Source organism: Panthera uncia, chromosome F2, assembly GCF_023721935.1.
Source record: "Panthera uncia isolate 11264 chromosome F2, Puncia_PCG_1.0, whole genome shotgun sequence".
Lineage (NCBI taxonomy): Eukaryota > Metazoa > Chordata > Mammalia > Carnivora > Felidae > Panthera > Panthera uncia.
In genome coordinates this window covers 39,442,211-39,457,544 of record NC_064812.1, presented here as the reverse complement: position 1 = coordinate 39,457,544, position 15,334 = coordinate 39,442,211, and the positions used below count along the sequence as shown (strand labels likewise).

General features: G+C 38.9%; 1 protein-coding gene across 2 annotated transcripts in view; it reads left to right on the top strand.

Annotated features, from left to right (window-relative positions):
* CPQ (carboxypeptidase Q) overlaps positions 1 to 15,334 on the top strand; it is a 467,130-nt gene that overhangs the window by 382,262 nt on the left and 69,534 nt on the right. For both annotated transcript variants that reach the window (XM_049633066.1, XM_049633067.1), the window contains exon 7: positions 9,840 to 10,041. In XM_049633066.1, the coding sequence (XP_049489023.1) occupies positions 9,840 to 10,041 (202 nt within the window). The remainder of the gene's footprint in view (positions 1 to 9,839; positions 10,042 to 15,334) is intronic.

The following is a 15,334-nucleotide window of genomic DNA, read 5'->3' as shown; positions in this document are numbered from 1 at the left end:
ATTTTTTTTTTCAACTTTTTTTTTTTTTATTTATTTTTGGGACAGAGAGAGACAGAGCATGAACGGGGGAGGGGCAGAGAGAGAGGGAGACACAGAATCGGAAACAGGCTCCAGGCTCCGAGCCATCAGCCCAGAGCCTGACGCGGGGCTCGAACTCACGGACCGTGAGATCGTGACCTGGCTGAAGTCGGACGCTTAACCGACTGCGCCACCCAGGCGCCCCAAAAGGACTTTAAGAAACAAAACAGATGAACATAAGGGAAGGGAAACAAAAATAATATAAAAATAGGGAGGGGGACAAGACATAAGAGACTCTTAGAGAACAAACAGAGGGTTGCTGGAGGGGTGGTGGGAGGGGGGAATGGGCTAAATGGGGAAGGGGCACTAAGGAATCTACTCCTGAAATCATTGTTGCACTATATGCTAAATAATTTGGGTGTAAATTTTAAAAAATAAAAAATAAATAAAATAAATAAAATTAAAAACAAAGAAAGCTACATGTCTGGACAACATTATTTGGATACTTACAACAGTATCATTTCTTCATTTACTCATTTGACGAGTATCATCAAATGCCACTTGGCAGGCCCTGGAGGTGCAGTAATGAACTAACAAGATCCCTGTTCTAACAGGAGCACTTCAGCTGAGGGGCTTTGCTCAGGCCAAACATCACCTCCTCTCCCAGGCTCTCCCCAATGTTTTCCAGTAGTTACCCTCCCTTATTTGTGCATGTCTCTTTCCTAAAACTCAACACATTTTTAATATCACAGCCAGTTATTGCCTCTGCTGGGAAACTCTGCCCTCTTACAAGGAAGCAAGCCTATTTTGTCATCTTTATATACAAATAAATTGTATTTGTATATACAAATAAATAGATTGGCAATATGGTCTATTACTAAATCTGGGAAACATTTGTGAGATAAAGGGGGCACTGTTAATAATCATGCCAAGACAAAGGATATAATCTGTGACTGCCAAGGGCACACATGGATGTATGGTCACCCTATGCTCTGTTACTATCTCAGTAACTGTTGAATAAATACAGTTTGCTCCTGAGCAAACACCTGTACTGAAATATGACTTAATATTTTCCTTTTTGCTTTAATTGAGGATCAATATATAGGAAATGATGTTCGGAAAAGTGTTTCTGCCTCTTTTGTAAAACTGTTATTGGAGACTCTGTTATTTTCTTCAATGTTCCTCATATAAAGAGACACATAATAATAACTCTTAGAATTGAACGGTGGAAAAATTGTTGCTTTTTTCAAGGAGCTGGTGGTATGCTTTCTTTTCCTAGATAATGAGAGCTCTGTAATACATCAATCTTCCCTCTTACCCTGGCAGCTTAAGCTAGGGCTAAATTGTATCCTCAAATTGCGGTTAGGGTATCATGTCAGGTTTCCTGGTTGTGACTTTCTTTTTCCTCTGACATTTATTGAGCACCCACTATGTGCTGAGCTCTGTTATGTAAGTTGGAAATATAACAGAGATCCACACAGATTTGATATTTGCTTTCATGGCATTTTCTTGGTTCTTGAGAGTTTGGATACTTTTTAAAAATATGGCATTAGGCCCTTTTCTTATAAGAAGTCTTGAATCCTTTCTGGAGAAGGTAGGTATAAAAATACAAATCAAATCAAGATCAGTAACCCAGCATATTAGATGGGAGTGTGGCGTTTTAGGCAGGGAAGGCAAGAGGAGAGGTAGAGCATGAAGTCACTTGAGTAGACCAAGAGCCCTAAAGCTCATATTTGCATATTATTGTGGGTTTGTGTGTGTGTGTGGGGGGGTGAGGTTTCAGACCCAATATTGTGCTTTTGAGGAAAAAAAACGGCATGCTTACAAAAACAAAATTACTTCTAAAACTGTATTTAACATCTTTACTAACATTAGTAAAGACTGCTTGATCAAAGAAAGCATATGAGAGTATTGTCATAATCCAAAAATACTGTGCTTGTCTACAGGCTGTAGAGAAAGTAGACTTAACTATTGTGTTTTAATATGATATCCCCCAGCATTGAATGAATATTTGAGTTCTAGAATATAGAGTAGTCTGTGTTTGCAGGACAAGAAAATAAGTACTATATTTTTTAAAACAAATAACCTGTCCACTTATAGAAGGTGAAGTCGGCTGTTGGTCTTAGAGGAAGGCTTAAAGAAGCCGCTGTAGTCTTCCCAGTCAGGAGAAAGGGATTAGAAGTCAACAGGAAAGCACCGTTTTGGCTGGTAAAACACCATCATCAAAAACAAGAAACATGTCTTTGTGTTTATTTAGCAGGTAACAGTGTTGAGTAAGGAAGGTCAACTGAAGGATGGCTACCTCATTTAGGCAGTTCAGTTATTCTGTTTGGGCCTGGGGAAGAGGGGGAGTGTGATGGGTACAAGAGGAAACGCTGATGGGGAGATGCCATGAGAAGCAGGGGTTGAGAAGGATAGAGAGAAGGTGGAGAAGGCTGCTTTCACAGACCTGGCTGTATTGGAGACTTCTCTTCTGCACCTGCATATTGAAGTGTATATGCAACTGGTAGCACGAAACACCTGACCGATGTATTGTTTTAAAAGAATCAAAATGGTGGAGATCTCGAGTCCCACCGATTCTGAGTATTGATTATGTTGCTTTGACATGCAGGAATAAAATTTAAAACTGAGATTGACATTAGCTTGCCATGTAAGCTTTTTTTTTTAAGTCTATCTACCAAATACTCTAGATAACGCATTCTTTTTATTCCTAAAGGAAATGTGAATATAGTCAGTTACATTTCCTCTTATGATATAAATAAAATTCCTATTTCTTTTAGCCTAGGTTTATGCCATATTTTCAGCCTTCTCTGCTCACTATTGTTACCATAGTGACATTTATGGAGGGATCATGTGTTTTCAGTAAGTTTAAAGGCTATCTATGGACTTTAACCACCTCAAGAGGAGAATTCACTGAGATCTAGAGTGCTTTGGATGACATTGTAAAAATTGGATTGCCTGAAAACACGGGTTTGTCTCACAACAGAAGCCTTCTGTGCATACATAGAGAATGATAGGGCTGGAAAGGGATCCTCAGAAGCCATTTATTCTGTACCGTCTCCAGGCGGAATGGCAGCTGAACCACAATAGGTGTCTGCACTTTTAGTAGTAACGTAACTTACCCTAGACTGCCCGTTCCCCCAGCCAGTTTATCTGTCAAATAGAAATAACCTATGGCCTTCCACTTTGTCATCATCCCTTTCCTGTCTCTCCCTTGGGTACTCAAGGATGTTCAAAACTGAATACTGGTGACCACAGACATAAAAGGCTGAACTTCAGGGTAGACCTGACCAGAAAGTAAAACCTATTCTTGGCTTTGCACAGCAGGGAGAAATTGCTTTACCTATTATTCAGTCATGACAGCTGTTTGAGCTGGAGCTCTGTGAAGAAACCACTGCTCCACTCCGTGAACTGGGAATTCCAAGGTCACTGGCATGGCTGGAAAGGATGATTGCAGCAACTCAGCCCACGGTATCATAAGACGATGTGCTTCTGAGAACTTGTTTTGAGCCTTCCACTGACCAAACAGCATCACCACCATCATTTATAAAATACTAACATTTATGGTGCAGGAAAGTGATACTGAGACATACTGGTCTGTGCCAGGGTGAAGTTTACTTCTTTGAAGATTGAATTGGGGAGGCTACATGATTAATTTGAATAATTAGAGGAGTCTCTTTACTTCTTCATTTGATCTTGGGATTGCAGTGCCACTTTAGGTAAAAACCAAAGATATGTCACCTACATCATGAGAAAATAAAAGCTTTTAAACAAAGAAGAAGCCACTCTGACTGGTGTGAGGTGGTACCTCAGTGTGGTTTTGATTTGTATTTCCCTAATGATGAGTGATGTTGAGCATCCTTTCATGTGTCTGTTGGCCATCTGGATGTCTTCTTTGGAAAAGTGTCTATTCATGTCTTCTGCCCATTTCTTCACTGGATTATTTGCTTTTTGGGTGTGGAGTTTGGTAAGTTCTTTGTAGATTTTGGATACTAACCCTTTATCTGATATGTCATTTGCAAATATCTTCTCCCATTCTGTCAGTTGACTTTTAGTTTTGTTGATTATTTCTTTTGCTGTGCAGAAGCTTTTTACCTTCATAAGGTCCCAATAGTTCATTTTTGCTTTTATTTCCCTTGCCTTCGGAGACATGTCGAGTAAGAAGTTGCTGTGGCTGACGTCGAAGAGATTGTTGCCTGTTTTCTCCTCTAGGGTTTTGATGGTTTCTTGTCTCACATTTGGGTCTTTCATCCATTTTGAGTTTATTTTTGTGTATGGTGTAAGAAAATGGTCCGTTTCATTCTTCTACATGTTGCTGTCCAGTTCTCCCAGTACCATTTGCTAAAGAGACTGTCTTTTTTCCATTAGATATTCTTTCCTGCTTTGTCAAAGATTAGTTGGCCATACATTTGTGGGTCCAATTCTGGGTTCTCTATTCTATTCCATTGGTCTATGTCTCTGTTTTTGTGCCAATACCATACTGTCTTGATGGTTACAGCTTTGTAGTAGAAGCTAAAGTCAAATATTGTGATGCCTCCTGCTTTGGTTTTCTTTTTCAACATTACTTTGGCTATTCAGGGTCTTTTGTGGTTCCATACAAATTTTAGGATTATTTGTTCTAGCTCTGAGAAGAATGCTGGAGTAATTTTAATTGGAATGTAATTTAAGTATAGATTGCTTTGGTTAGTATTGACATTTTAACAATATTTGTTCTTCCAATCCATGAGCATGGAATGTTTTTCCATTGGCAAGGATGTGGAGAAACGGGAACCCTCTGGCACTGTTGGTGGGAATGCAAACTGGTGCAGCCACTCTGGAAAACAGTGTGGAGGTTCCTCAAAAAATTAAAAATAGAATTACCCTACAACCCAGCAATAGCACTACTAGGAATTTATCCAACGGATATAAAAGTGCTGATTCATAGGGGCACATGTACCCCAATGTTTACAGCAGCGCTTTCAACAATAGCCAAATTATGGTAAGAGCCCAAATGTCTATCAACTGATGAATGGATAAAGAAGATGTGGTTTATATATACAATGGACTACTACTTGGCAATGAGAAAGAATGAAATCTTGCCATTTGCAACAATGTGGATGGAACTGGAGGGTATTATGCTAAGTGAAATAAGTCAGTCAAAAACAGAAATCATATGTTTTCACTCATATGTGGAATTTGAGAAACTTAACAGAAGACCATGGGGAAAGGGAAGGGGAAAAAGTAGTTTCAAACAGAGAGGGAGACAAACCATAAGAGACTTTTAAATACAGAGAACAAACAGGGTTGGTGGGGGGTGCCGGGGAGAAGGGAAAATGGGTGATGGGTATTGAGGACCTCACTTGTTGGGGTGAGCATTGGGTGTTGTATGTAAGCAATGAATCATGGGAATCTACTCCCAAGAGCACACTGTATACACTGTGTGTTTGCTAACTGGACAATAAATTATATTAAAAAAATAAAATTAAAAAACAAAGAAAGAAGAAAGCCAAATTTGAGGGGAGAGGAGATGTTGTTGAACTTGAATCTATATTTCTGAAGAAGAATCGCCTGGAATTTTATAAAAGCAAAGAACACAAACATCATCTTTGTGTTTATATTAGGGAGTAAGCATTTTAAAGCGTGCAGTATGTATTTTAAACGTTTTTTTCTTTTTAATCTTTCATTGCACCTAAAGAATGCTAATAGTTACCAAATTGTTCTTTGGCAGAGTAACCTGGTCCTCTCAGAAAAGAAAAAAGAAAGGAAGTGTGATAGGATGTGATTGTAGCACAAGACAAAATTATGGGTCCTCAACCCTGAGCAGATATTACCTAATCCAATGATGCCAAACTAAGTTACCCAGGAGCATCTTCCCTCATTGCGTTATGTACATTACACAGCAATGAACAACAGTTTCCATGGCTCCTAATGAGACTTTTCTCTTTATTACGAGAGCAAAATGGGGGCTTACAGATAATATCTGAGCTTATCTTTGAGCTGCTCAGCCTCCTCATCTACGTGCCACAGCTTCTCTCAACTGGTGCTGGTTATCTCAGGAATAAAGTTTTCAGTCTCTAGAAACGGATTTCTTCCTACAGCCTGAAAACAGAAGGACAAAGATCTTGTTATGTGCGCTAAGATGGTTGAGTGGAACGAGCATGACTCCTGGCCTGTCACTAACTGTGATCAGCTTTTCAAATCCACATGGAGTGCATTCCCAGCAACTCGTGGCGTAGTGAGGAACACGGATGTTTGTAATGACGCATTCCCGAGAAGCAGCAGTTCTAACAGCCCAGTGACCTAGCTTACTCATTCCAGTTTCTTTGTGCAGAGACCTTTTATTTTCCCGAGTCCTTCGCCATGTGCTAACAATTAGACAGTGACTCCATAAATGAATGCCATGGATGGTGGGTGATGTGTTTTCTTAGTTCTTTATTGAAAACATATGGAGATGTTTATATATAAATAGAAAACAATAGAATGCTGCCATCATGTTAGCAGCAGCTAATAAAATTCTACATGAATAGAAATTAAACATGTCTCTACCTACGCCAGAATTCTGGTTTACTGACATCTGAACATCCTGTGTAATTCAGCTTGAAAAGATGTTTTATTATTTTAGGCTTTTTATTCCTAGTTGGGAAGAAATTGTGGGGCAAGACTTGTTTGCTTTTTGGGGATTTTTGTTTTGTTTAGTTTAGTTTTTGTTTTGTTTACTCTTTCCTTTGCTTAATCAAATTACTTTATTAGCAGGGATGATAAATTCTGCCCAAGCAGACCTTTTATTATGATCATGAAAAATAATTTTAAACTCTATGCATTTGTTTAACTACAGTCCCTGTATTTTTAAATTAAAACCGAGGACTTGTGGCCTGACACTTGGGAGAAAGCTTCAGCAGACAGGGTGGTGGAGGGTGGAGAGCTTTGGAAAGCAGACCTCTGCATCTGAATTCTGGCTGCTCCACTGACTGACAGGGTAACCTTGGAAAAGTTAGGTAATGTTACTAAACCTCCATTGCTTCCTCTGTGAAATGAGAACTGCAGTACCGCTTGTCTCACGGAATGGTTGTGAGAATTACCTGGCATAAGCTGGAAAGCATTTCCTACAATATCTGGTAATAGGCAGCCCTGAAAAATGCCACCTGTCATCTTTGTAACAGCTAACTGAATGGTTTATGGGGAGACCATCCTTGGAAGTTTGAGAAGTATAGATGCTCAGTAGTAAGACCAGTGAGGACAACCTTATTAAGTGCAAATTCTGCACCAGGCTTCACCATAAACTCTTTCTTACAACTCCGTGAACTGGCTGCCATTGTCATGCCCATTTCACAGAGGAAGAAACTGAGAGGTTACATAGACGGCATGAAGTCACACAGCCAATGACTGATTCATCTGAGAATTGAACCCAGTCTGAGTAATTCCAAAGCCCATACTCTTTTATCTCTCTGCTAAACTGGCTGCCACACATACCGTTAAAAACTTCATTATATACATTATTTCTTTATGTTCCTAGCAACATCCTGTGACATTGTACAGGGGCATTCACAAACTGTGGAGTCCCTGTCCCTAGGACGTCTGTTCATTTGCAGCCGAATCAGAGGGCCAAGAAGTTCTTAATGCACATTTTGTGAAGAGCTCTGGCAAGTTCAACTCACGCAGCCACTCTCACTGTGATCCACGAAGGTCTTACCTTTGAAGGTGCTCAAAGCTCCACGTGCACTGGCTCATTATTCAAGCTTTGAAAAAGAGCATTTCTCCCACCCTACCGATGGAGAAGCCAGAAGCCAAGATGACAAGACTTGGGGACAGAGAGAGAAAGCCAGTGACCCCCTTGGTAGTCCAGCATGGAATAGAATAGCGTGGGTCCAGGGCTGTGTCGCCTCACCAGGCTGCTCCATAGTGTTGGGTCTCACAGCCAAACTGCTGCCTAGCCCCACTTTAACCTAAATAGTGCGACACTAGGAGCACTCTGTCTAATTTTCTTGTTGGAAGGATGGGATCTGCCTGTAGTGTGGGAACCCTCACATATAAGATTATCCGATTATGTTTTCATTTACAGATTATTGTGATGTTTCTATTCTCTTTTTTACAGAGGGTAGAGTTTGGGGTAAGAAGTAGCAGGACATATGAGGGGAGAAGGTTAGGACTGCCAAATAACATGTCAACTTGCTAACCTAGCATCAGTGTGCTAGCTAAACAAGCCCTGAATGTGAGACATTAATGCAAATATTGTGCATATTATTAACTCTAATGATGCTGCTGTTGTGCAGTAGCCACAGCTGAAAGCTGAGATGACACATTTGATTATAAGTGCCTCAGGTCCTTCTCTGAAAATCACCATGAAGACAGAAACCTCCTAGAAACGAGAGTGGAAATGTGAGAAGACTTCTGCTTTGTTAACTTTATCAATCATTAGCAACAAAGCATGTTGCTAATCCCACGGGCCACCCCATTCAGTCCTATAATTGCCTGCAAGACCCTCCTTTAGAATCCACCATTCCTGTTCTTGCCCTTGTAACAATAGTACGCTTCCATGGCAAGTTAGGAGATCATCGTAAAAAGGAATCTGTTCTAGAAAAAAAAACATGCAGCCCTCAGACTGTTATGTAAGTGAGAAATCATTCTAATTCAGAACAAGCCTTACTTATCACTCCATCCTATGCTAGTGATGGCAGTGTGGAGTCCTGGGAAGTGTAGGATTCCAGACTCAGCTCTACCATTTGCAACTGTGTGACATTGAGCAAATCACTTGACCTCTATAATCCTCATTTCCTTTTCTGTAAAACAGCATCAACCTTATAAAGCTGCTTTGTCTACTTTATGGGTTATAGAAGCAGATAAAAGGAGATTGCAAATGTGAAACCTCTCTGGAAGCCCTGTGCAAATGTTATTAATTGACTTTTACTGGGTGAGTATTAAGGAATGGTTAGCGGTGCCATCCAAGGATAGCGTGGGAATAACTCAGCCAGGTAGTTGTTGGTAGTAGACCAGTCTTGGAGAAGTGAATGGCTCCTGAGAAACAGAAGGTCAGGCTAGTTTTTAGGTCCTTAAACTTGTGAGTCTTAGGGCTGTGTGGCAATTTAGTTGTGCAACCTGGCGACAGCGTCTTATATTCTAAGCCCTTGCAGTGACAATACAGCCTACACGAAACCACTGTGGGCTTTCTTAGCAGACTTTATTTGGAAAGAGCTTACAAACTAGTGGCCTGACACAGTTGCCAGGGTTTCAAGTGCTCTGGTTGTACACCAGAGAGAGCAGTGCTTCATGTGTTGTCCTATTAGCTCCCTCCCTGGGGATTCAACAAATGGAACAACAACATCAGAAATCCAAGACAGACCTGTCGGTTTGATGCCTTTAAGCTTCAGCAGAACTCACAATTAAAATAAGATCAAATACTCATTTAGAGGAAAGAAAAATGGAGAAATAGGTCCGCAGGGCATACCTTCTTTCGTCTGAGCATGACTCACACTATCTGGAGGTACCTACCATGTAGGAGGAATCGTATCCTGGTACACACTAGGCATTTAAGAAAATTGGTGGAAAGACTATTATTGCTAGCAGAAATAATTGAGTAACTTCAATATTAAGCCTTATATTTCCTTTCATTATATTTTTTAATCCTTCCAAGTCAACTTGTGTTTGGCAAATCCCAAGATGAGTAATTGTACATCTCAGAGCACTTAACTAACATGCAGACCAGACCCGAGGTCAGGCAGAGAAGCGTGTGTTTTGGTAAGAACTGCCGAGGAGATAAAGCATTTGATTATTATTGTTTGATAGTTCCTAAGGAGAAAGCACAGAGGCAACAGATAACGAACCAAACACTTTTCTCTTCTGTTTAGGCAAATATTTCCAACTACAGCCTGGTGATGGAGTCTGATCTGGGAACCTTCTTACCCTCTGGGCTGCAATTCACTGGGAGCGAAAAGGCCAGGACCATCGTGGAGGAGGTCATGAGCCTGCTGCAGCCTGTCAACATCACACAGGTCTTTAGGGCTGGAGAAGGGACAGACATTAACTTCTGGATCCAAGCTGGAGTGCCTGGTAAGACCAAACGATGAAGTTGGTGTTCCTTAGGTTCTGCTACTGATTTAAAATAAAATTGCTATTCAAACATGCCACAGAGGATACTGATAGGCCAGTTAATACAGGGAAACTCTAAGCTTTGTCCATAATCTGATGACTTCCAGACTTGGAATAATAATACTCATTTGTATTTTTTTTCTAAATTGTAAGTTCCTCACTCCCAGAAATTCTGCTTTACTGATTCCTGGATTGCACCTACAAATATGTTTTTTTTTTTTGGTTATTTTTTAAAACAGGTATCTAAATGGTGATCTCATGACCAAAATTTGAGAAATCGAGTACAAAGCAATTATTACTACTAATATGCTTCTAGTTCTAGCTCTGTGCTAGGAAATCTTTGCTGACCCAAATAATTCCCTACCCAAATACCATGGAATCTGAAATTTTACCAGTAGAGCTTTATTTTTTGAGGGTAAGGTACTTCCTACTCATCTTTTTTTCTTAATGAAAACTCTTGGACATAAACTAACCTCACATGATCAGTGATTTATCAGGTTGATACATTTAAGACAAGTCCTGGGGAAGGATAAACTTACAAAATAGGAGTTGGCCTCAAGAGGTCACAGAACTAGAACGTGAAACAGTCTTCGTATACTGCTTCTCAAATTTGCCCTAGACTGGCCATCGGAAAGGGTTATTGATGATATTAAGCATCTATGAACTGAAGTTGTTCCCTCCTTATATCCGTAATCAAAAACATTGTTAAAGGATCTATTTGTATTATGCCATTCAGTAGTTTTAACGTTACTGTTTCCAGAACTATTTCTGTTGCTACAGAGCATTCATAGGTGCAAAATAGATTTCACCAATAGCATGCTGCATGGATTTAAGATTTTTAAAAAGCTTATCCTTAAGATATTGTATATTTTTAAAGCATATTTTAAGTTTAAAGGTTTATAATAATCTTTCATAACTAAAAATAGAAGGAGCTTTCCTTTACTCTAATACGAGGACCTAGATTCTGTTTCATGGCATGTGTACATTTTAACCATATTTTGAAATATCATTTGCATTGATGGGGCTGTGCATCATCTGGACAGATCTGAGACTCCTCACATTTCTGTCAGTTCTAATTATGATCAAGGTCTAAGGGAAGGCAATTTGCCCTTTTAAGCTATATGGAATAATTTGTTTGAATTTTAGATTTTTCCCAAGGCTTAACTTTTTTCATAGGGATGTTCTCAAAAATTGAGAAAGCCTGAGTAAGTTTGTGGGGTGGTAAATGTGAGGAAAAGACTGACAGACTGTGGGTGAATTGAAGTGGAGACCGGGGGTGTGTGGAGGGCCGGGGAGGAGCTGAAACCAAAACCAGAAGTAGAACAAAGAAACTTGTAAAATCTCTGCTCCCAGGGTCGCTTGCTTTCGTTGCACTGGATAATTGAGAATTTGCTCTAGCTTTATTCCTTCCATGTAGATGTTCATAAGAATGGTTCTGTTTGCAATTAACAGGTTGGTTTGATTGTCTTCACAAAGGTAAGGAGGCCTTTTCCTCTTGCCAACGTGAGGTCAGATTTGATCACCAACTAATGGAGTGGAGTGGGGAATTTGAGCTCCATTGTGGTTTCTTGAGAATTAATATAAGTTACAATTTCTTGAGCTCTTGTTACTGACCAGGCACTCTATGAGGCTTTTGTAGACACTCTTTTTTATCCATACAACCATGCTAAGGGGAAGGTACAGTCATCCCTATTTTGCAATTAAAGAATCAGATTCAGAGGGACTAAATAACTTAGCCAAGGCTATCCTGCTCTTAAGGGCAAAAGTTATCCTGAGAGCAGGCCACTTTGTTTTCAAGGCTGGTGGCCCTTTTCCCACAATGTGCAGCAACACAGGGGAGTCTGGAATGCTGAGATGGCCTTCCAAATCTATGGCAGTGTCTGAAATGTTTGTCTTACTCAGCTCTTACTTATGCAAAGGATTTCAGTTCATTCCTGCTCTAGAAAATTTTACCCCTGGGGAAAGGAGTTTGTTATTGTAAATAACTACTTATTTCTTCTAACATTCTTTGTTCCACTCCCCTCTCTACCTCGGTGGATCAGGAAGGCTTATAAAACGTCAGTGGTTCATTTAGACTGCAGCTAATGTTTCCTGGAATTCTTTTTAATTTCCTTCAGAATACTGTAAGATGGAACCAAATTATTTCTGTCTTCCCCTATTACCATTAAGCTATCTTTTGATATTTCAAATTTGGTCTATTTCTGGAAGAAATGATGGAACTGCTTATATTGTGTCTCTTTTTACCTACTGAAAATTCTGGAATTTTAGAAAAAGATGAAGAACCATAGTTAATCAGAAAAAGAAATAAAAATATGCCAGCTGTATGTATACCCTCTATTCATGAAAACCTGGCAAGTTACAGTAACTTAAACCTAAAGATGGTATTTGAAATATTAATTATGATTTAAATAACTGCTCACCTAACTTTTGAAAAATTAATGAGAAATAATATCCCAAACACCATCTTTCTTCTTTCTCTTTTTCTTTTCTTTGCTCCACTGACTCAATAAATATTTATTGAGCCCCTACCATGTCCTATGCCTATCAAATTTCTGTAGTCTGATGGCGGGCCCCATTTTTTTTCATGTTCCTTGTGTACTCAATAGTGAAATACTAATTAAGAACACAGATAGAATTAAAATTCAACATGATTTTCATTAATTATAGAAGCCAAGTAGATTGATTGATGAAAGAAAGGTTCATCTTTGGAGAAGAGAGATGCTGTCCTTCATCCATCTATATGATATCCATAATGGACATAATAACTATCAACATAAAGATAAGGCTTTGGAGGGAGGAAGTTTGTTTTTTTAAAGTATCTTAGATGTGTTTTCCACATAAACTGACTATTCTAGATATTTTTACACTCCAACCTACTCCCATTGCTACTTCCTTCTGTACTCCTTCCTATTCTTCCCTTCCAAATCCTAGATGCTCTTTAAGGTTCACTCTGTTTTCATCAGTATCCATGAATCCTTCCGCAACAGCCCATGGCACTCTATTGCTTTTCTAAATTTCCAAAATACTTTTGTGTCCCACAATCTGGCATTTGAATTACACACTAATATTGTTCTTGGATTACTAGGAGTACCCAGTGATCAATTCTTTGAAGTTAAAGTCAATGGTTTCTACTTTTCTTCTTCTGTAGTTCTTAGCTTAATTTTGGGAAACATTTAAACTCTTGTAAATCTGACATGAGAGGAGAAAACAAAACCACAGAAACAATTATTTTCTCAACACGCTTCAGGTCCCTCATCTTAAGACTGTGGAGAAAATGAAGGATGCTGAGAAAAGAGATACAAAGGTAGAAAAAATAGTAGAAGATTGGCATAAATTAGGGAGGCTACAACAGTTAGGATTATTTTCTTTAAAGGAATAAAGACTGAAAGGAAATGCTGAATAATATCTTCTAGTCTTTAATGATTCTCATACATTAATGGTAAATAGTTCTCTGACTCTTTCAAACACAACACAAGAGCATGGCTTAGAGTGGTCTAAGAGAGATTTTGGTTAGTCTCTATTCAAAAACTCTAGAGAGCAGAGAGACTTTCCATCTTAATTTTTTTTTTTACCTGATTCTCTAATTACAAGCTCCAGGTTAGAACAAGAGGAGTCTATTTCATTCGGAATATGTCAGTAATGAGATATAATCCACGTTTTCCAAATGTCCTTGCATGCATCCTTCTCAGACATCTTCTTTCTTTAGAAACTCTTCTATGAAATATACATTAATGAAAAAATTAGATACTCTCTTAATGTGACCTGAGGGAGTGAGCCTACCCTATTCCATACCTACCAATAAGAGTTTCCTCTGCTTCAAACTCTGAGTCAACCTTTTTCTAATATTGTTGGCATGTGGTAGACAGTGCGCTGGAAAGAATTAGAGTGTGTTTTCTGGCTTTATAGTGTCTAACTGCATGGGCTGTCTTAGGCAAATGATGTCATTTTTCTCAGCCACGCTCATTTTTTTCTTTATATTTTTTAAATTGAAGTATAGCTGACACATGTTGCATTGGTTTTAGGTGCACAACATAGTGATTTAACAAGTCTATATGTTATGCTGTACTCACCACAATGTAGCTACCACCACAATCTGTCACCATACAATCCTATTATAATACCATTGACTATATTTCCTATGCTTTGCCTTTCATCTCCATGATTTACTCATTCCATAACTGGAAGCCTGTTCCTCCCACTCCCCTTCACTCATTTTGCTCATCCCTCCAGCGCCCTTCCCTCTGGCAACTACATTTGTTCTCTGTATTTATAGGTCTGTTTCTGCTTTGTTTCTTCATTTGCTTTGTTTTCTAGATTTCACATATAAATGAAACCATATGATATTTGTCTTTCTTTATCTGATTTATTTCATTTAGCATAATACCCTCTAGGTTCATACATGTTGTTATGAATGGCAATATCTCATTCTTTTTTGTGGCTGGATAATATTACATTCATGTATATACATATATATATATACATATATATACACACACATACATATATACACACATATATATACACATATACACATACACATATACATATATACACGTACACACGTACATATATCACATCTTCCTATTCCATTCATCTATTGATGGGCACTTAGGTTGCATCCATATCTTGACTATTATATATAATGCTGCAATAAACATAAGGGTACATATATCTTTTTGAATTCATGTTTTAGTTTTCTTTGGGTAAACACCCAGAAACAGAGTTACTGGATCATGTGGTATTTCTATTTTTACTTTTTTGAGAAAACTCCGTACTGTTTTCCACAGTGGTTGCACCAATCTACATTCTCACCAAAAGTGCACATCCTCATCCACACTTTTTCCCCCATATCCTCCTCAACACTTGTTATTTCTTGTCCTTTTAATACTAGCCATTCTGAAAGGTGTAAGGTGATGTCTCATTGTGGTTTTGATGTGCTTTTCCCTGATGATTAGTGATGCTGAGCATCTTTTTGTATCCGTTGGCCATCTGTATGTCTGTACTCATTTATTATTAAGCATTCTTACTAGTTATCTACTGTATGGCACTAGGGAATCAGTAGTAAAGAAGATAGATAAGATCTGTGCTCTCACAAACTATACATTCTATTGAGTGAGACTTGGTTATCTTATATGCAAAACAAGTATGGTAACCACCAAGCCACAATATGTACTCCTCCTCCTCTGTCCCCTATATCACTGACTGGCACCACCATCCAGAAACCACAGAGTCATCATCCATTACATACAACAGA